General features: G+C 38.9%; 2 protein-coding genes across 2 annotated transcripts; one reads left to right on the plus strand and one right to left on the minus strand.

Annotated features, from left to right (window-relative positions):
• Positions 1–1351: 1351 nt before the first annotated feature.
• slc20a1b (solute carrier family 20 member 1b) lies at positions 1352–13527 on the minus strand. Its single transcript, XM_030149414.1, has 11 exons — positions 13219–13527; positions 11450–12147; positions 11094–11234; positions 10207–10292; positions 9857–9953; positions 6307–6426; positions 4890–5171; positions 3934–4570; positions 3618–3803; positions 3396–3480; positions 1352–2825 (listed from the first exon to the last, which is right to left on the minus strand). Exons 2-11 carry the CDS (start codon positions 11796–11798, stop codon positions 2670–2672), a joined length of 2139 nt encoding a protein of 712 aa, XP_030005274.1. The 5' UTR covers positions 11799–12147; positions 13219–13527; the 3' UTR covers positions 1352–2669.
• A 3489-nt stretch (positions 13528–17016) lies between these two features.
• On the plus strand, positions 17017–22436 carry stard7 (StAR related lipid transfer domain containing 7). The gene is made up of 8 exons (XM_030149415.1): positions 17017–17941; positions 18283–18446; positions 18613–18662; positions 19125–19235; positions 19457–19539; positions 19682–19781; positions 19866–19950; positions 20212–22436. Exons 1-8 carry the CDS (start codon positions 17487–17489, stop codon positions 20388–20390), a joined length of 1227 nt encoding a protein of 408 aa, XP_030005275.1. The 5' UTR covers positions 17017–17486; the 3' UTR covers positions 20391–22436.
• The last annotated feature ends 278 nt before the right edge of the window (positions 22437–22714 follow it).

The following is a 22714-nucleotide window of genomic DNA, read 5'->3' on the forward strand; positions in this document are numbered from 1 at the left end:
TCCATGCGTCACAGATGTATTGGAGTGAGAAAGCACAGCAGCATGCAGATCCCACCGCTCGGCCCTCACCCGGTGCCTGAGCCGCACTGAGCTTACCGTCAATAAAGAGGAAATATTACCCCTATCTGTGTCATGTGGCTTCTTTTGTGTCATTGTTTTATGTACCGATAACTAAGCACTCACATGTTATTGCACAAGGTTGCTCTATCTCAGATCGCCTCGTAGATATGTTTTATGAGATACTAGTGTTTACCTGAGATTTCTGGGATTCTAATGTGGTCTCTTGAATTATTAAAAATGTCTGAAAACTGCATTGACTGTGCATTCATTTTACCAAATTTTTAGACCAGGGTTTGAGGGCGACTTAAGTTGACAACTGGGATTATGCAAGAAAATCATACATTTTTCAATAAGAATATAAACTGAACAAAATAATTATTAGACTAGCTGTGATTCTCTGGTGAAATGATTTAATTGTATATACAGTATATATAATAGTCATTGAATGTTTTTAGGTTGTTGTAATTGTGAAAATCTAATTTTTGCTATTGATTTAAACACAGCTTACTTATGAAATGTGTAAAGCAAACATTTAAACTGTGTTTTGGCTCATATTTATCATATTTACAGACTGAGGTCACATTTATTAAAAATATTTACTTTTCACTTCTTAATCACAGGGGTCTAATAACTATTACCAAAGCTGTTACGTCCAGAAAAAAGGTTATGGGGAAAAATGTTGTTTCCTTTGTCATCAAACCTTCTCAAACTGTTAATTCATAAAACACTGAAGTCTGTACGACACCAGCTTTGTGCACACAAACATTCCATAAGGTGTGTCATTTTGAAAATAAGACCCAATTAACATTTTATGATTTTTTTTTATTGGCCCAATTCACTAAAAACAAAAGCGCCACTCCCTATTGTTTTTGCCAATGCTCGTCTGGTCCAAACACCCAGATCTTCTCTGGACATGTGTTCACACATCCGTTACCATATCTAGAACTGGTAATAAGCACCCCAAAAAAAGCTTAAAACCAAGATGTACTTGGGGAAACAACAGATGTGGTTAAGTCATTTAATTAGTTTGATGCTCTTCCCAGCGTGTGCTTTAAATTAATCACGCTAAAAATAACTCAAATGCTGCACTCAAGTCTTATAACTGTAGGGAAAACCTTGAAAATTAAAACAAAGTTTTAAAACAAGAGTACATCAAGTGTGTAGAGGATACATTTAAAATGTTTACTTCATTCCTACTTTTAGCAAAGTACTGCTTTTAATAAAGCCCTTAAAAAAATCCTCGTCATAATAAAAGACTTCTGTAAATTTATTAACAAAACACATCTTGCAACAGTGTATTCCCATTTTTATTTTTTATTTGTATTTCTTCCACAAGTGTGGACCAGAGTATGTTGATGTGCATTAAAAAAACCAAAAACAAATCTTTGGTACCTAAGGGAAAATAAAACGATTAAGGCAACTACAGCATCTACAAGTCTGAAATGCTTTTAGTTCTGCAGCCAAATGACCACACTGCTGGCATGCACCATATGTGCCGGTATTTAAGCATGACACCAGATCAGCTCCACATCAAACCACCCCGTTAGAAAACATCCACATTTACTTTCCTGTTCCTTCTCAACCTCATGAACCACTTATTCGACTTTTCAGGCCAAGTGAGGAAGGTTTAAGCAAAAGCAACCCAAATATCCAGGCAGGTGCAAGTTTCACTGAAAAAGAGGGAGAAAACTGAACTGGAAAGTAGCCGATACAAGCTGAACTAGAGAAACCAGGCTGAGGCCTAAAGCATTTAACCATCAAGGATGCAGTCAAGTTTTAACAGGAAACTTAAGGTCTTCTTTAAAAGCATGTTTGCATGAGTTAACATTCTGCCGTTACATTGTCAAATTCAAGTAACCAACTTGTTTCAGGCATTAAGATATTTCTATCTTGCTGGATATCAGACATGTAATCCACTCATAACTTAGGTTTCATGTCTATATTTTAGTGATATGACATTGGTCAGATCCTCCAGTTTGTATAATTAATCGTTCTACCAATGGACAACCTCCATGAAATGTGAATGTTGATACAAGAGGAAGTTGATCATTACACGTTTAGGCAAAAATGAGTGAACAAAAACCTGTGGGGATAAAAAGACGCACATACACACCTCGTTTCTCACCTAAAAATACTGCTTTCGCATTTATGTTGCTGTCAGCATGTTGTGACAAGAGATACAGCTGTAAAAGACTAACACTGAATTTAATTGTTCATCTTTGAAATTTGTAAAACAATTTAAAAACAAAGCATGGTTGTATATACACATAATTGCAAAGTAAAAAATGGAATAATGAATATTAGAAAAAAAATGTTATCTTCAGATAAACTCTACAGAATCATGAGATATGGAAAAGTAAGTCAGAACAAAGAAATGCAACCCTCCCACTGGAGGTTATGTGGCCAAAATGGAACACAGCAAATTCTAGGTCGAAGATGATGCAGCCAAGAACCACAGGCCCATATCACAAGTCATTTCAACTTTTTTTTTTTTCCTTTTTCTTCCTTAGTTGGATTGAGGTAAGCAATATATTTTGGCCTCCTCTCTCTCCTGGTTGCTCACTGGAGCGGTTTCTTTCTCCTCCCCTGCTTGGGGTGCAGCTGAACGCTCACAAGATGGCGTAGATGAAGATGGCCATGATGCCGGCGCTGATCAGCCCAGAGATGGGCACGGTGACGAACCACGCCATAAAGATGTTTCTGAACAGACGCCAGTCAACTGCCTTCCTTGAACGCAGCCACCCTACAGCCACCACAGAGCCCACCTGGAAACAGGTTTCAGAGGGTTTCTCTTAAAACATATTCTGTCTGCATCAAACTGAGTATTAAAGAAACCTTACAATAATGAAAATTAAGTACTTAAAAAAAAACATTCCATTTCCTGGAATAAAGAGTAAAAATCGAGGTTTCCTATAAGTGACTGAAACTCTATTGTCTATTTACAAAACAAAATTAGATAAAAGTTTTGCTCTGAGTTGTCTTTCTGGTTCATGAAGAATACAGATTAATCCATCTTTTATACTAGTATTGACTTAGGACAGCTGAACCATCCACAAAACTTAGCTTTCCTGCTAATATGCTATGATGCTGTTGTGTTTTTCTGATAGTACAGAACCTTTTTGACTCCTGCCCCTGATAAATATTTCACATTATCAAAAAAAGAAATAATTCAAATTTTAAAGACCTAAATTTCATCCCAGATCTGATGCGTAAAATGAGCATAACTTGCCCCACATCTGACTTTCCAGACTGTTCCTGTTTACTGTAGTCTCTCATAACACTAAAGTTTCTGCCCTCGTGTCTCAGTCTAGTTCCCAGACCAGTGTTTAACTTACCTTGCAGTGCGTGGTGGAGACAGGCAGGCCAATGTTAGAGGCAACCACGACAGTCAGGGCAGAGGCCAGTTCGATGCTGAAACCACTGAAGGAAAATAAAAATATAACAGTCATCTGTCTGAACATGCCAACTAAATTAAAAAAAACTGGTAATGTCTGTAGAGGATGTGGTTTGTTTTCTGACGAAGCAGACACAGGTTCTACACTGTCTGGTGTTTTTACCTTGAGGGGGTGATGGGAGTCAGGTCCCGGCCCATAGTCTGGATCACTCTGCGACCCCAGACCCAGAGACCAGCACAAATGCCCACGCCACCATACAGCAGAAGCCAGATGGGTGTAGGTGTATTTGAAGTCACACTGCTGGTTTCGTAGACAATCCACAAAGCTACAAGAGGTCCAATGGCATTACTGCAAAAAAAAAAAAAAAAAAGAACAGGGTTATAGCATCTAAATGTTTTGTCACAAAATCACATTCCGCAGAACCAAAACTACTTCAGTACAATTACTGATAATATAACCTTCATGACTGACCACATACCTCACATCATTTCCTCCATGGGCGAAGGATCCAAAGCAGGCAGTGAGAATTTGAAGGAACTGGAAGAGGACTGAAACTTCTGGCTTGTCCGACTCAAGCCCATCATCGTCCAGAGAGCTTTGGCTGCTGCCTGCATCTTCTTTTCCCATTTCTAGTGTTACGTCGCCCTCTCCCAGACCCTCAGGAGTTGTGTGCTCTGCCACAGCATTACAATAGCTGGTATAACTATCCATCCGAATGCGCTTCCTTTCCTGACCACCTGACCCTGGACCTTTGTCTCCATCCTCACTAGCACGGAAATCCCCATCTTTATGTTTGAAGTCTCCATGCATGCCAATGATAGCCATGGTGTAGGAAGTATAGCTGTTGTTGCGCCTGATTGGCCGATCACCTCCCTCACCCATGCAGTCACCAACCTTAGCCAGGTGGAGTTTGTGCAGGAGGTCCTTATAGAGACCTGAGTCTTTGTGGACCGTGTGGTACTGGCTATAACCGTTACTGGGAATCTGTGCTGGCCTGTTGTTGAACTGAACCTGGTTACTGAACTGGACCTGGTTGGTAGTGTTGGTGGAGCCATTGCTGTGGACTTGCTGGTTGTTGACTTGGACCTGATTGTTTGATTGAACCTGTTTTTGAACTACACAGAGGGATGAAAACAAGATTAAAATCCTGTAGTTGTAGAGATTTTACGTGACATACTATTGAACAATTTAATGAACAGGCATTGGAGTTTTAAGTTACATTAATAACTTTAAGACCACTGTGAATATGATTTAAAGCCCATTTCACTCCCAGTGTTACTGATTATGTTAATGACATACAACTACAGACTAAGATTTATAACAGGACAGTGTTTTTTTTTTTTTTTTTTTTTAAATTAAGACAGGCACAAAATTCACATTGTTGGAATTGCGAAAACAAGTAGATTAAAAATTGTTATATATCCGTATACTTACCATCATTTGCGTCACTGTACTCTGTGTCATCAGAATCTCCAATGTCAAACGCCACCTTGCGTTCCTTATTATTGTCGACATCGTCAGAATCTCCGATGTCAAATGCAACCTTGCGCTCCTCAGTGGCAGTCGGTGGCTGAGCAGGGGGATTCTGACTGGCAGCTGGGGCAGTGGGTGACGAAACCTCCTTTGAGGCCTGCTTCAGGATTGGACAGTGGGCCTCTCTCAGCTCCCTCTTTTCCATCAGGGGGCTCTCAGAAGGACTGGAAGACTTGATATCTCCTAGTAGGGGAGGGATTGCAGTGAGGTATGGCCTGGGTCACATCATACATACACACATTACTGTAAAGTAGCACAGCACATGTTTCCTTTCAACCTAAGCTACAGGGAGTCATGAAAATTGCATAACTTGAAAGTAAAAAAAAAACAAACAAAAAAAACACTGTCCTAGAAATCCAGCTTACCTGCGTCCAAAACTGAGCCTGTGTTTTCATAAGATCAGATAAATGGATTATGACCTTACAAGGAACATATTTACACTACCGCTTAGAGCTTAACTTATGAAAGAAAATAAGACTCAATGCAGCCTGTGGCTTTCATGACATTTGTTTGTGGTCTTTAAGTGAATCAGATACTCTATACCAATATTTTCTATTCAATAGTTCTAGGATTGTTCTGTACAGTTGGATTCTCAAACCGGTCGAGACTGGAGTTGAAGCTCTCAGTGACCCTCTAATCTCCAACTTTACATGCAATGAATGCCATGCCAACATCTTAACTCAACCCACGCCTATTTTAGTCAAGACAGTAAAGACCAATTAGTGGATCACTATGACCCAATTAGTATACTTGACTTCTGGAAGGAGGCTGATCTTGACACATCATGCATCAGCTAAACCAGTTTCTTTGTCATCTCTCAAAACACATCTTTATCTTGATTTAAGAGTTGCCATTCTGAGCAGGGGGTACCTTTTATTGTAACTTTGTAATCTGCCTTTAGTGTTAATGCAGCATACAAAGAAAGGGCAGGCACAGTAAAATGGAAGACCTCAGAATATAAAGAGGCACAACACAGTAGAACTACAATACACTGAAGGTTAAAACTCAATGGAGCTCCAACACCAAAGCCAAACTCCTGGTGTGTAAACGCAGATGGCTTATGGGTTTTTGCTTTAATCCTGGATTATCAGACAGGTACTATATTTTCAAATGATTTTCATTACAGGGACTCCATTACAACAAAATATCCCAACTCCATTTGTTGGATTAATACGAGTTCTTTGTGTGAATAGGATTGTGTAACATGAAAAATGGTAACTGTCTTGTTCAGGGGCTCAGTGTGAGGAAACCAACAGTGACTACTCAAAACTGTTAAGGGATTGAAAGAGTGAATCATCAAGTAAAATAAATGACTTACGTTCAATCTTCTTCTTGAGGTGTGGGCAGACAATAAACCATACTACAATGGCAGTCACCAGAGACGCAGCCAATGAGATGAGCAGGATGCCCCACCAAGGGATCTTGTCAAATCCCAGTACTGAAGGCCCATCAGGAATCAGCAGAGACACAAAGGCAAATATAGAAAGGCAAATTTAAAACTCAAGGCAGCTGCTGCTACCTTCTTACATCAAAAAATTCCATTATATTAAACTTAAATTGTCAAGTAAAAGTATTTACCTGTCAAAATGTGGTTATAAAATAACAAAGAATTGTAGCAGGGAGTTGTATTCTTATTAAACTTAAATAGCATCAACAAAATGCACCACAAGCCAACAGCAATCATGTAAGTGATATGGCTTTAAGTGCCATCTTTTGGCTCTGCATGTGAACAAGTATAACTGCACTGTCTTATTGTACGTCCCAGTTAAATATGGAAAGTATGTGTACCCCTTAGATGCCAATGGTTATGTAACACCTAAAGGTTAGAACAAATGTCATCATGAACCCCCAAGTTCCCAGCTAACAACTGCACATGAACAATGAGTTCCTTAAAAGGCAACATAACTTGAAGAACAAGGGGGAGTCATTCTCAGGAGATGCTTGCTGTAGCAATAAAGGCACGCTCTTGCCAAGACTGCAGCAAAGCTGGTGCAGCAGAGGTACGTGTAATGCAGCATGCTGGCAGAAAGTGAATTATTTGCATTTCCCAAAGGACTCTGTCATCTGTGTCATACAGAGGTTCTAAGTCAGCAGTGTGATTAAAAAACATAAGTATAACTGAAAACTCCAACAACACCACTGCTGAGGTGACCTTGGCCAAGCATTGTAAAATAAACAACAATTCCACCAGCTTGGGATTGTTTGGAAAGTCTAAGGACAAACAAAAGGAAATGAGAGCCAAGGCTAAAAGATAAGTGTCTCGGTCACCGTGTTCATTTGAGGGCAGAGTCCACAGTGCACTCTCTCTACTGAGTCACGCTGCAGCATGAGACTGCGGAGCACCTAACTGATGTTTATTCAGTTACGCAATGGAAGCTCATTCCCTTCAGGACAGAAGAAGCATTAGATGGGAAGCGGAAGGTGGGTCTGGAATGGTTGAGCCTCTCACATTTCACTAAAATACTGGCTTACAAGCACTGAGACATCCACAAACAGGTGTTGATCAGCTAAATATTATAACTAACACTTCTGGGAATAAAACAATATGAGGGACAAAAATTAAAAAGTAAAAATATAGGGGTATTGGATGAAATTTTTAACAGTTATTTTTTGTAGGCAACTTTTCTAAAATGAAAAAAAGATTAAAAATAGATTCTGTCTAGTATTTCCAAAAAAAGGACAAGTTTTCACCAGCCATGCAGTGGGATGAATGGGATAGCACAGGAAATGGAATTCAACCACGGCTGCGTTCCAAACCCCTCCCTAGAACCTCTCCTGTTTTCCATGACCCACATTACACAATAATATGGCCTGTTTTTTTCCACCACTATATGTGCAACTCACCTAAAACCTCAATTACAATGACTGTCTGAATGACTCACTTGGCAAGGGCTCTTTGGTTTTTGGTTCTCAGTGTTATCTACAGCCTAGTGTGGCACTTACTAAGAGTAGTAGCATTAAATGACAGCTGCACTAAAGTGATCTTCTAACCTAGTATTCACTCCTGACAATAAGTATCCATCCTTCATAACATGCATGACAATAGAATCTTCTGATGATGCTTAAGTTTTTGTTCTAGCACAATATCTCAGATTCAATCTTCTATCTGTATTAGTTTTATGTTGTTTGTTATGTCCCCAGAGCAACCACTGACCGAGTGTTTGTTTTTCAGAGGGTAACCCAGGCAGAAAATTTGTATCCAGCCAAATGCATTGAAGTTCATCAATGGAGGCAGGTGTTGTGTGTGGCAAAAAGGGGTGGGGGTGGGGACACATATACTGTCATTAGGACACTCGGCATTTTTAAACATATACTGGTATGGAAAATCATGATAGATTGTTGTCTACAATGTGTCTTATTAAAAATCTCCAACAGTGTAATAAAATAATCAGCTTTGGTATATTTACACAATTTAGGGTAAAACTCTCAAATGTCAGAAAAATGGTTCTGGTGGATATGATTTTAATACCTACAAGTTGACAAACTTTTCTGGGACATAAAAGGGATTATTCCATTTGTGGTCTGATCCTCAGTGGATTGACAGCAGATGAGAGATTAGTGAGGCGTGAACGACATGGGTCACACCAAGGCTCATTTGTAAATGGATTGTCATTTGATCCTCACATTCTTTAGCCCAAATGGCAATCATTTTTTAACATGATGGCTTGAGCTCATTGACAGTGGTGTGTATATTGAGTGCAGGAATGTGCTGCGAGATGCCTGGTGTCCAGTCGCACCATTATGATAGGGTCTGGCTTACAGGAACAGCAAGTTCTATCATTGGAAACCTAAACATACTGTATTCAGTTGCTGCAGATACCACAGCCGCATTACAGTGCATATATCAGCAATAATGTGCTACTGCTGGACTGTGTCCCTGTGTAGTATCAGGCTACTATCCAAAGCTGCAGCTAGTGGAGACACATGACTTATTACTTTGAGGATAAAAACCAAATCATTCCTTAAGTGTTGGATGCAACTATAAAATATATAAAACAAAGATTATGCTTTGGAGCGATAATGGGATTGATGAAGCAGGTGTCCATGTTAAACAAGCTGTCAAATTGACTAAACAGCTAACACCGACAAATCTGCTCCAGCTTCATCGGGCATGCGGTAGGGATTTGTTAGTGTGTCTGAAATGCAATCTCGCACCTTTTTCTTATGTGAGGCACCCCAAGTACAGGTCCCCATGTACAGTGTGTCCAGATGAGAGACAACTGTACAAAATGTGCCTGACTAAGCAGGATAACAGGCTATGTTGGAACTGCAAGTGATCTCCTCTCTGTGTGAGTACGCTGATGTGCATGTACACATCAGCGCACGATATCTGGTCATACTCTGGCCTGTAGGCGCCATTTAATGGCCCAGGCCAGCTAAGATCTTGAACTGTTAGGCCCTGTAGAGAGAAGAAAACAAAAGGAGCAAAAGTTGCTCATTTAATAAAGTTTCTCCAAGATGAAAAAGCCAACAACAGTATTCAGAGCATTACTATACAAATGCTGAGCAGCAATGTGACTACTGAAGTGGACAACTATGAACATTTCAAACACCCTCTTTACTTCTCTTTTCCTCCTCCGTGTGTGAAGCGCACAGACAGTGACGTCAAGAGTTAAGTGAAATCTTATTCCATCTCCCTGTTGTGCTCCACTCTAAAATTTCATTCCGGCTATGACCCACATAGAACCACAAGCAAGAAAAACCCTAAAAACATGTTAAAATAAACACAGCTTCTGTGAAAATGGTAAACACCGTCTGGTTTGGTCTGGAATACATGTGGGCATCCGGCTGTCTGAGGGAGTAGTTTATTTTAAGCTGTGGCTGTGGGCAGGCATGCAGAGCAAAAGGACTGACACAATGATACTCACTCGGAGCTCCAGTGAACATGATGGAGAACAGGTTGATTCCCATCGTTATGGCATAGAAGACAGGCAGGGCCTTCAATCCATTAGGAACAGGGTCTTTCTACAGGGATAATACACAAAGTCAGAAATACAGCTACTAGCAAGACAATCATATGGGCTAATCTGAGTTTCAGTGTATAAAGGGAATCAGGAACTGGTTTAGAGCACAGCAGCCTTTATCATGCAACAACCAGTTCCTAAATTTTAGTGTGAGTAAAACTTTGCCTTTAACTTCCCTATCAATCTATAGGTATTTTGGGTCACATACAGAGCTACTAGTAATTTGAAAAAAAACAAACAAACAGCCAGCTTACCTTCTGCAAGATGAACATGCGCACAAAGTAGAAAACAATGCCCGACATTATACCGGAGAGAAGGGGACTCAAGAACCAGGAAGCAACTGAAAATTTAAGAATAAGGGTAGAGTATTAGTCAAATTTAATCTGTATGAGGCAATTTTCCAACATAAAAATTTGTTTTCTCTTTTCAGTGAAAATTCTTCGAGGAGCTCCTCAAAGGTTCCTTCCATTTTTCTGGCAGGTGAACATGACAAATCTTGACAAGAAACTCCAATTCAACTTGTCTTGGGTTTTCATCTAATGTGTAATTATTTTGCTTATTTTGGTATCTATATACTAAATTAAGATTAGTTAATTTGGTATATAGCTACCTTAACAGACATACACAAGCAGTCTTTACAGTTTTAAGTGCTCTAATTTTTACAATAATGCATGACTAGAAACTGTTTAAGGCTTCCCTTTTTCCAAGAGGCAAAAGTTTGATCCAATTACTGTAGAGGAACTCAGAATTTGTAAAATGATATGAACATTCTTGTAATGAGAGTACAATTTTCTTGTACAGACGGTAATAAAAAGACTGTCAATGTGTATTTAAGTTGTTTTTTTTTTGTTTTTTTTACCATTTCACCTGAGAATGGTCATACATAAATTTCAACCTCTGGATTTTTGATGTTCAGGTACTCAACACAAAACACTGGCAATTATATATATATATATATATATATATATATATATATATATATATATATATATATATATATATATATATATATATATATATATATATATTTTATGATACCAGTGTATTACTGGTGACATCAAACCATGCCATTAGTAATCATCTGCAAAGCAACACAAAAAAACACTTGAGCCTTTTGCAGGTTCTTATGTGACCGACTTACCGATACGCAGGAGTTCAAACCACTTGACACCCTGCTGGCCTCTGGCAACCAGTGAGTACCCGATAGTAGCACCAACAATGCAGTGTGTGCCAGAGATTGGGAGCTTAAGGAAAGAGGCGGCCAGCTGCCACACAGCAGAACCTGATGAGAATAAATAATATTAATCACATTAGACTTAACGCCTAGCAGTGAAACTTATAAAAGCTAAAAATATGTTTTACTGGTTAAAGTTCATTTCATATGTTATATTTTTAAATGTCCAAACAAACTTTAATTAGTGTCTTACTCTGTTTGCTTCAAAGTTTTGCTCAATGACCTTGGTTTAATTACACAGAACATAAACTTCAGATACTCACCAACCATGGCACTGACGGATCCAGCCATCAACACATGCTCAGAGCCATTGTACATGCCCACGTCGATAATACCTTTTCGGATAGTTTCGCTCACTTTGGCCCCAAGGAGTACAGATCCCAGAGTTTCAAACACTGTGGCCAGAACACATGCCTGTCGCAAGGTAACCACCCCAGAGCCAACAGCTGTCCCAAATGAGTTAGCAACATCATTGGCACCCACAGAAAATGCTAAGATGAAGGCAATGATGAAGCCAACAATCAGCAGCCACATGTAATCTGTGAGTGGGGTCTCAGCCACGTATGCTACTGTGGTTGCCAGCATTATTGCATTTGCAGTTGTTGAAACCATGATTACAGAGTACAGAAAGAAATTTCACAATCTTACTGGGGAATAAATGCTTGTCAAAAAGCTATAAACTATTTCAAATACAGCAGCTAGTAAAATTAGGAGGTAAAAAGTAAAATATAAATAGTTTATGACCACCTGTCTAACAGGATTCTGATATCTAACAGTGCAAACTTGTGATAACTATCTGGGGCTAACCAGAAATGTTTAAAGTATAGAGAGGTATAGTGTAGGCTTATTGCTATCCTGTAATTATACTGGATCTGTTGCTATTCCTTTGGTGCTGAGCAATCAAACAGAGTGAAAAGACAGCCATTGTGCAACTGTAACTGCAGATGAGCAGGAGTACATCCTGAAAAGACAAAAAAAAAAAAAAAAAAAAAAAAAGCTCTTAAAAAAGCATCCTTTCCAATAATACAACTATTACAAAAACCATACTGACAACACAGGGGATTGAAATCGAATGAATAAGCTTTCCTAAGAAAAAAAGATAGAGCCTACGTAACAACCGCAAGTCAACGCTTGGACCGGAAGACAGAGCTCTGCTGCCAGCCCTTACAGAGAAGCCATTTTTAGTAAATGTCGCATGAAGAAGCCGGTACATGTATAAAATTAACGCTCACCAGTTGTACATAAACACTTCGGTTATTTTGTCGTTAGTTGTGTTTATTGAGTGAGTACGTCCAGAAAGGTCGTTACATGATAAGGTGTGTCTTATCTTCAGGAAGCAATATATTTTCTTCAACGTGTGCACGTGTGGGATTCATTCATAGCACACAAACCGGCTTGAACTCGATCAGTCTCCTCATGCGGCACAAACAAATGGGTCGGCCGGTCTAGACGTAACGATAAGTACTTAATTTGTAGCTATGACAGATTGAACAGTTACTTACCAAAGGTTTAATCGAGTTGACGTAGTTTCTTGTGAGAAGAGAACGCAACCGGATGTGACTCAATTTAGGGGAACAGAAGGTTGGAAAGATGCGGTATTGAGTGACCGGGCGGGCAGTCACCTTTTAGCATGTCGAGCCAAATTTAATGACCTGCCAAGTGTGGCTACCGGAACAGATGGCCAATAATGCTAACGCTAGCTTATCGTAACGGGTAGTTTAATTTGTCCGTTTGTCCTTGTTCAACACTAACATTACACAAATCCACGACGTAGGACCGTGAGTAAACAGTAATCAGGTTAGGTCAACCGTTGTTCTAATACACGGTCTCTCTCTCTCGATTTAATTTAACGCGAACAAGCGAACAGGTCACCGGTCATTTGTGATGATTATCTTTACGTAGTATTAACGGTTTATGTCAGTAGGCCAACTTTAGCACTAGCGCCAACCACCGGCAATGTTCTCTTAGGGTTTTGTCTTGAATGAATAAACCAGTCAACGTAATATTCGTGAAGAAGAATTATTATACTCACCACACGTTGCAATTGTTGGTCTTGTGAAGAATAGAGATGGCTAACCTCTAAGCTAATTAGCGCGCGCACAAACGTATCGTAAGATAGCGCGCGCGGGATAATGAAAAATGTAGCCGATTATGAAATATGGCGTCCAAAAAGCTGCCACAGGTTGAAGAAAAATAGAATATGCTGAAAATATATAATCGGATATCTGGTTCTAAGTGATATAAATCCGTTTGTTGAGATGTAGGACAGTCTCCGTTTGAATGAGAGTCACTGCTGCATGTGAGAGAGGCGTACGCTCGTGCCCGGCTGAGACGAACAGGCTTCTTCTGTTTTTTATTGGATCAGGCCTGTAGCGGCTCCGCCTCCGACCAGCTGTCATCAGCTGCACCCTCCTTTTTACTCTTAAAAAAAACGTCTCTGGCCGCGTTACTATATGTTCTCTTACCGAAGGGCACAGACGTTACATAAAATGAACTTAGACTGGCGGGTTATAGGCATGCACGAAAATAGCACAAACACTTTGAGTCGATTTTATTGTCTTGTTGTCTTTTCGTGTCTTGTTTTGTGCATAGTTGGCATACCCTCACGACCTCTTCTTTCCAAACTATGGAAAAGACTACAAAGAGTCACTGAAGCTTACAAACAACTGACATTCATTCAGATGATTCCGACCGTAAAAAATCACACCATGCATACTTTGACAACAGGTTAAATTGTTTTTATTCTTTTCACTAAGGAAAAAAACAACATAAAATATACAAGCAATGTTTATGTACAGTCATGTGACTGACAACCGTCACATAGAGAACATTGTATTAAACAGACTATTGTTATATTATGACCTCATGCGGTCTTTGTCTTTGTCGTTGACGTAACTTTTCCTTAAGAATCGTGGAAATTTTTCAGTCCTCAGTAGTACTACTGGGCAATATAGTCGGCTATTATCGCTGGTAAATACGACTCTTAACACCCGAAGGTAGAATTTCGCAAAGGAGGGAGTGGCGATTACATCGCAGGAACTGTTTTTTTCTTTCTTTCTTTTCTTTCTTTTCTTTCTTTCTTTTTTTTTTTACTCCAGCGATATCCAAAATGCCTTTCATAACTTTATAATATATTATCTGATTACAAATTCACCCCACCACGGCCAAACATAGCACTCACTTTATAACACCTCTTTGTTTACTCACCAAACTCCAGTTATAAAAGAGTGATAGTAACAACCAAATAGTATATTAGTGACTGCCAATATCAAAAATACTCAGAATCCATATTTACTGTTAGAGCCGTTAGCCCCCACTTCATCAGGATTGTAATAGAACAATAAAAGTGTTTCACCGCTCACAGACATTTCAATGTCTGTGAGCTCCCCAGAGCAGTCAAGAACCAGTCAGGAGTTTGGACTTGTTTGCCTAATAAGTACTGAGATAGCGGCACATGCTGCATTTGCACGAGGTTCTTGAACATTTTGTCTCATAGTCTCATGACACTGAAACACATCACAGCTTTTATGAAGAACACACACATGACTGCAAACTGTTTAATGAGTGAGGCCAACACAAAGCCTGATGAATGAAATGAAGGAGTCTCCTCACTTCTTATTCATATTTATTGATATAAAAAGCAAGCTGGAATGTTATTTATTTGTTTGTTCATTTTTTAGGGTTCACAGGAGGTGTACCTTCATTCACAGGTAGCCTTCGTGGGGTTCACATCATAATAAATACATGAATATAAAGCATATTTTCAAACATAATACTTATACATCCAACATTGGAGTCCATTCAAACATGGTCTAATAGAAAGAAACATTAACATGTATATGTAGTTGTACAGTTATAGATATATGAGTGAATGTGGAAATGTGTGAGTACTACAAATATGCTGGTCCAAATAGTTTTCCTACGTACATTTTAAAGATTGTTCGTTAATTCAGTCAAAGACACTGCTTTCATTGTTCAATATACTGTTTTTTATATATACAAATTAGTGTTTGCCTTTTTGGTGCCTGTATGATGATCTATGCCTCTATTTATCACCACAGTATGTTATACTTCTGCCAAGATTTAAGTGAGTGACTGGACCATAATTTGAGTGCCAGATGACAGTTTAGTTCAACTAAACTTTTCTTCCTTTTTTTTTTTTTGTATACGTTCAGTATTGACGTAGAATCAGTACATTTAGGAGTCCAATGGCTGTTTAAGGGAGTTTTATTTAGGCAACTCCATGGCTTTAAGGAGGAGAAAAGGAATCTGCTTTTAACCTATAGGCTATGAAGTATGCAAACCGCCTTCTAGACATTTTTGCACAATGAATCAGTGCCACCTAGTGGTTCTTATTTAAATAACATAATCTTTTTTTTTTTTTTTTTTTTTTTTTTTTTTTTTACCTCCGCCAAGGAGGTTATGTTTTTGCCAGGGTTTGTTTGTCTGTTTGTCTGTCCGTTAGTGTGCAACATAACTCAAAAAGTTATGGACAGATTTTGATGAAATTTTCAGGGTTTGTTGGAAATGGAATAAGGAAGAAATGATTAACTTTTGGGGGTGATCCGGAAGAAATCCTGGATTCTGGATCACTTTGAAATTTTCGTTAACATTGTGGTAAATGGGGCCAAAATTTTCGTTTCCCAATATCTCGCTTAATTATTGACCAAAACTCATGAAATTTAACTCAGGAATTGACAATGGGGTCCTCTATCACATTTCAAAGGCTGATCCGGATCTGATCCAGAAGGCGGATTTTATTTTAAAAAATAAATGTAGGATTTGTATCACCGATTATGTGGGGAATTTTTGCGCTTGGCGGAGGTCTGCGCTCTCCGAGTGCTTTTCTAGTTATTTTCATGCGTTTGATGGATCAGTGACAATTTTAGCCCAGAGTAAAAAATTTTGTTTTATGATACAGCTCCAAAATTATTTGCATTTATTATAAGTCATCTATATTTTTCATGGTATCCTTTTTCTTAATGGTGAAAGATGCAAAGACCAGATATTTAAATTTATTTTGTCCTTTAAAGAGAAAAGACAGGAAGTGTATATTTGGATTGATATCCATGCTTAATTTGATTTAGACAATGAGTAAATAAATAAGCAAACAATTAAAATAATAATAATAATAATAATAATAATAATAATAATAATAACATTGAAAGAATGGCTGTCATTTGACAAATTTTTACTTTTTAACATACTCAGTTTCAATAGACATGCTTGTTCCTATGAAATAAGTCATTTAAAATAGGAGTTTTACACCATGGTTTTGTAGTGACAACCTAAACACTGAAAACTCTTCTGGACAAGGTCATTGCATAATATCTTAAAAGTTGTTATATATTACTATTGATGCTCTAGTTTTAGTTAATAGCACACAAAGTAAGGTAACAAAAGTGATTTCCATATAAGTACCCTATTACTGGCATTGTACATTCTATGCTCTTGGATTTTTACTAACACGTGGGGGGATCATAGTCATTGCTTAATACCAACTGACTTTGAATACTTCTTCTACACCGCTAGAGGGACTTGACTTCCCCTCTTCAATATGTGTTTAGCTTTGGATATACACTGACTCTAGTTCAGATTCTAAATTTTTCATCCCCTAGTGAACAAGTAGCACTTGAGGGCTTAAAACTGCTTCCAGTTCATCGAAGAAACTGGAAGGGGAGCTTACGCAGCGTCGTAAAGCAGAACAGGCATACATGCTGGTTCCAGTGCAGCTATATTTAAGACAGACACCAATTTTGACCAATCATATTTGCGTCTTAACAATTATCATCCAATGAACGTTCGAGTTGTGGTTTGTAAGGCGGGTTCATCGAGTGGGCGTGTGTTTGTCAGTGGGGAGAGGAGGTCAAATGAGCTGCGAGAGTTTGAAAAACGTGAGACAACCTCTACTAAAGACACTCAGGTAGACATCCGTGCAAATAATGTTAGATGGAGAATTAAAGTTGCTGTTATTAGACTTATAATTCAACAGTGAAGTAAGTGTTCGATCGTGGTGTGTTCGCGTCGCACTTGTGAATAGTTGCGAGGCATGAGCTAATGCTAACTTCATATGTCGCGTGTTCAGACAGTCCATTAAGTGTTACTGCAGTAAAAGTACATTTTTTGCCAGATAAAAAAAGTCATATTAACCGATTTAGTTGTAAAGTATGATGTATTTCTACACTCCTGCGTGGTACATCTCCGCAGAGCATTGACACTTGCTATACATCTTAAGCTAGCTGCTGCTGATTGCTGCCACTGACATCTATTTTGTCTTTGGTAACTTGTGTCACGGTCGTCATGTTTCAATCTGTTCCCCGTCGTCCGATTTGCGAGATTGGAGTAAACACAGTTAGGCTACAGAGTGGCAGGTCATTCAGGAGATGTGTCGAAGCTAGCAGAACAAAGCTTGACAAGGTGCCATGGCTTGATCGGAGTATGGGCCTGCTACTGTCCTGGATCCAGAGGGCAGGTGTGGGTGCCACTGAGGCCGCAGGATCCAGCCAAAAGAGGAAGAACTTGCTCTCCATATTTGCGGACCATTGTGGCTTTGTAACTGGCCAGAGGCTTCGACGTGCTTGTCAAATCGCCGAACTGTACTCCAACCTGTACTCTGAGCGGACCAGGTGGACCCTGGTTGGAAACATATGGCGCAGATTTCAGAGCAAGCACGCTCCTACTGGGAAACTTATCGCTGCTCTGGCTGGTGTCTTCATGTGGGATAATGAGAAGATTCAAGATGAGGAAATTCGCAGGTTTGAACATCTATCTTTTAACGTAAAGAGGGATGCACACACATACAGACAAGTGGCAAGTTAAAGAAATAGCCTAATCAATAGAAATGCAAATGTTTGGGTTGTATTGTTTGAGTCATAGCTCTAGATCTCAACCCATCTGAATCAGTATGAAAGACTCATGCCAGCTAGATCTTTCGGTCGTTGTTAAAACCCCACCTGATGGAGTGAAATTCAGAAGAGCTATAGTTTACGTTTTACTCCAGACCTTTAAATATGCATCCTATGCATGTCCAATGCAGTATTTTATAATTTGTGTATACTTTTCAATGACCTATTCTGATATTTATCTCCATGTAAAGGTGTGGACTGGAGCTAGAGGCACTAGAGGCTGTAAAACGTATGAACACATCATCTGGGACTTTGGCTGGGCAGGTCGAGCCTGGCTGGGAAACTGTGATGGAAAAGAAGGACTTCAAAGTGTGGAAGCGTCCAATTCCCAATAGTCACCTCTATGAATACAGAGGTCAGCTCACTCATAATTTCACAAATGTAATTTTATTGTTTGTAAAGCACACATACATCTTTCTCTGAGGTTCTTGTGTGTTTTTCCTGTCTGCACTGGTTGGCATGACAAGTTGGTACAGTTTATTAGAGGAATCAGTATCTTTTCTTGTTTGTTATACTTGTAGTGTTGGGATCCTATAATGATGTCACCCCAAGACAGTTCTTCAATGTTCAGGTAAGTCACCAACTGTATTTAACTAGTACTTGGAATATATCTGTAGGATCATTAAAGAGCTTGAAGAAATAAGGATTTATAGTAAGGTGTTGATTCATAGTAGATGGATATCCTGAGGAAGAAGAGAGCCATAGTCTGACACTCTCCTTCTCCCTGAAGTCTAAATTGAAAAATAGTGGAGAATGTTACTTGAAGTAAATTTACATTATCGTAATTTTTGTAGATTTTCCTAGTAGTGGACACATGCCACACATTAAACATTTGTAAGGTATAGATTTAGCCAGAACCGTGAAAGATATTTTTCACTACTAGACTGGTGTACTATGGCAGCTTTTGCGTATTTACACAAGCCAACTACTGTTGCACAACCAACATGTATGCATCACATAAAAGCAACAGTGACACTTCTCTGTACTAAATTAAGCACCCTGTCCTTGACTTTCACTTTCCCCTTTCCCCCAGTTGGATACAGAATACAGGAAGAAGTGGGATTCTCTGGTTATCAAACTTGAAGTGGTGGACCGTGATGTCAGCACAGGCTCTGAAGTTGTGCACTGGGCAACACACTTTCCTGTGAGTTTCTGTTGTTTGGTGTCATGCCAAAAGGGAGGCGGTGTTTTTGATATTTGGGGTTGTGTTCACTGGGCAACTTTCACCTTCTGCCTACTGTTATATAAACCAAGTATGAATGACCTTGGACAACCATTTCACCAAGAGCAGCTACTTGGCAGGTTTTAATCATCAGTTTGTATTTCCTCAGCTGTTCAATAATCTTGTTTAATCTTTCTTTACAGTATCCCATGTACTCAAGAGACTATGTGTATGTGCGTCGCTATGATGTTGATGTAGAGAATAACCTGATGATCCTGGTGTCCAGGTGGGACCTCTGAACTAACTATTTCCTGTTTTTTTTTTTTATTTTTAAATTTTTTTAAATTTTTTTTCAGAAAGTTATATTTCATTCCATGTGTATAACTTTAATATTATCTGTAAATGTATCTTGCAATCTTCTGTTGTAGAGCTGTTCAACACCCTCGTGTTCCAGAAAGTCAAGAATTTGTCAGAGTTCATTCGTACCAGTCAAAGATGGTCATTCGTCCACACAAGTCATTTGATGAGGTATGAGGAGAATATTTTATTGCACTAATAATCTAATATTCTGTCCAGGGTCCTGTGTTTTGTGACATTAATTTTTCTTTACAGAATGGATTTGATTACCTGCTGACCTACAGTGATGACCCACAGACAGTCTTTCCACGTTATTGTGTGAGCTGGATGGTGTCGAGTGGTGAGCTTTTTTTTATTTGTCACAATTGTGATTTCCTGTCATAAGTGTATCATTAATTTTTGTGACAGTTTAGTTTTAGTTATCTATATAAATACTAGTCATAAATGGCAATTAAAGTAAAGTCCTGAAACATAATTGCTGGAAAGACTTGAACTTTGTAAATATTTGTATATATTTGTTTTTGGTTTATCATGTACTGGGGTACCAACTCTGAATATTTTGAATGCAGATGATTTGATAATTATCTCCTTTTCCTGGTAGGCATGCCTGATTTCCTGGAAAAGCTGCATACTGCTGCCTTGAGAGCTAAGAACTTGGAGGTGGGGATCTACGACTATGCAGGTGTTATTAAATCCAGTGACACAAACCGCCAGCCATCCCAGGAGCGCCTCACTGGAGACAACCCCCACACAGGCAGTTCTGGGCAGATCTACGCCTGAGATGGATCATTGTAGGCCGGGGGTTATGTTTGTGTTGAACTTGACTAAAAACCTAGAAAGCCAGCATTGTAAGGGGGCTTTTCATGAACTGCAAACTGGAGTTGCAATCTACTTTGATAAGAGAAAGTATGTCCATCCATAGACGTGTTGTTATTGGTTGTACAAGAACAATGGACCATGGTTGGTGACCGCTCTGTCCTTTTGGGAAAATGTTGCCATGGATATTCTCATTAAGACTGCTGGCTTTGGCATTATCTCTGCTCAGCCACTTAATGCCAAGAGTTGGAAGGAGTTTGTGTTTTGTTTTTGTTTGTTTTTTCTGGTGTGGGCAATGACATCTGTGTCGCAGCCTTTGGTAAGATTGAGCCAAAATTCCTCATTGTGGAGATGCTATTGCCAAAGCACTGATCGCTGTTTTAACGTTCCTGTCTTGTCCATAATTGTTGAACAAGGTTTGACTTTAAAGTGAACAGCCACAGCACTGTATTTGTGTCTGTGATGTGACTTAAGCCATGGCAATGTTTGTGCTCTTTTGGGAGAGAACAGAATAGTAACAATTGCTGACCTCTGGACATCATCAGTTTAAGGCTTTGGTCAAGATTTCTGTAACAGATAAGCTGAATTCTCTTATGGAAGACAGTGTAACATGATTTAAAGCAACTAGTTTCCTCTTGGCTTGCAGCATGAATGATCTCATGTAGGGACAAGAAAAGATTAGAAATCTTTAAAAATGTAGTGGAATTTTTCATAAAGGTGCTTATAAAGGATATTTGAGATTTTTTTGCAGGGGGAGGTGAGCAGCATTTAGTTGTCACAATTTGATTTCACACTGTTAGTTCCGGCATTTCTGTTCAAAACTGCCAGCATTGACAAAGCAGCCTTTTGAAGATATTGGGCGTCTCAGCATCACGGCCATAGTGTCTTATAAAAACCACATAAATCCTCAGATGAAACGGTACCCAAGTTCCTCACTTCTTACTGTTATGGAAACCCCACACAGAAAACTGCACCTGTACCACCTCATGATCCATCTGCATTTCATTAAATTAAACAAAAGTTCATTGTCCCATTTCAGCTCTAAACCTTTTTGTTACCCGAGTGTTAACTTCATCATACTTTGCACTATTTGACTCATGGGTGTTTATCATATTCAGTTACTGTAGATCATGTACATTCATAAAACCATACCCTGTTTACTGGAAGTTTCTGAACCCTTAAGTTTCTGCAGCTTTGGTTGTAAATGTAATTTCCCTCTGTAACTCTATAGATGTCCAAATCGTCATACATTTGTTCTAATTTATTGGCAGGGGGTGTTATGAATGTACAAAGAGCACCACATGCTGTGAAATTAAGCATTGCCTAATAAAGTACACTGTTTACAGCCTGACGGTCTGGCACCAAAATGTTGAAACTCATTTATGTTTTACACCTGTAACACATTGTACGAAAATGCAATGTCACATTTGTATTAGAAGGTACATAAAACATAACCAGCCATAATTTACCATTAATTACTGGAGTGGGTTTCATTGTGAAGGAATCCTACATGCATGTACGTTTGTGTATCAAGCATTAACTTGTTTTCCCCGGTGTATCAAAACTGTAGAATATCTGCTGCACTGAAACAACTACTTAGTGCTATTAAAGTAATAGCAATCTAAGGTATTTCAAAGATAGTGAAATATGCCGGACAAATTGAAAGAATGAGGAATAGAAATGTGTGTTTTGACTTTTTCTTGTCTGGTGAAACAGAACTTGGAGATCAACACAACCTTTTTAATTAAACAATATGCAATGCTTGCGAATGTATTTTTATGCTCTGTAACTTGTAGACATGTGTGCCACCTGCAATAGTCCACAAGTCAATAGTCAAATACTGGTTCTTTGTCTTTCTGCAGGAAGGTTAACATTTGTTATTAGGTATCACCTGGTTTTACTTTAGAATCAATAATTTCTGTGTGAATAATCCAGAAATGGTGTAATTGTTACGAAATAAATGAAATGGTTTGAAACTAATTCAGTCAAATAAACTGATGTTCATGTGAATCCCCCTGCAGCGAGTTTTGCAGAATCATTTTGATGTTCAGTGTCTTGGTAGAGAAAAGGGTGATTAGCGTGTTTGTGTAGCGTATCTACCGTAGTCCACTGTAATGGGATAAGCTGTAAACCCTATATTCCCTGTCTGGGTGTAAGGTCACTGCCTGCACAGACCGTCTCCGCAATTAACTCAAAGCACCGTCTGCTCACCAAGTCAGCCTCAAACAAGAACAACTCCACTGATGAAAGTCTGTGCCGTTAGTGAAATGATGGTTAGATTTTATTGC

Source organism: Sphaeramia orbicularis, chromosome 12, assembly GCF_902148855.1.
Source record: "Sphaeramia orbicularis chromosome 12, fSphaOr1.1, whole genome shotgun sequence".
NCBI classification, from domain to species: domain Eukaryota; kingdom Metazoa; phylum Chordata; class Actinopteri; order Kurtiformes; family Apogonidae; genus Sphaeramia; species Sphaeramia orbicularis.

Bases quoted from the DNA above. Each gene is read 5' to 3' on its own strand.
- slc20a1b (XM_030149414.1), bottom strand. From the start codon at position 11,798: ATGGTTTCAACAACTGCAAATGCAATAATGCTGGCAACCACAGTAGCA. The intron at 3,804-3,933 runs GTATGTGGTCAG...TTTTTTTTGCAG, and splicing joins CATGGAGGAAATGATGTGAG to TAATGCCATTGGACCTCTTG. The intron at 2,826-3,395 runs GTAAGTTAAACA...ACCTGTTTCCAG, and splicing joins TCTCCACCACGCACTGCAAG to GTGGGCTCTGTGGTGGCTGT.
- stard7 (XM_030149415.1), top strand. From the start codon at position 17,487: ATGTTTCAATCTGTTCCCCGTCGTCCGATTTGCGAGATTGGAGTAAAC. The intron at 17,942-18,282 runs GTTTGAACATCT...CTCCATGTAAAG, and splicing joins CAAGATGAGGAAATTCGCAG to GTGTGGACTGGAGCTAGAGG. The intron at 18,447-18,612 runs GTCAGCTCACTC...TTATACTTGTAG, and splicing joins TCACCTCTATGAATACAGAG to TGTTGGGATCCTATAATGAT.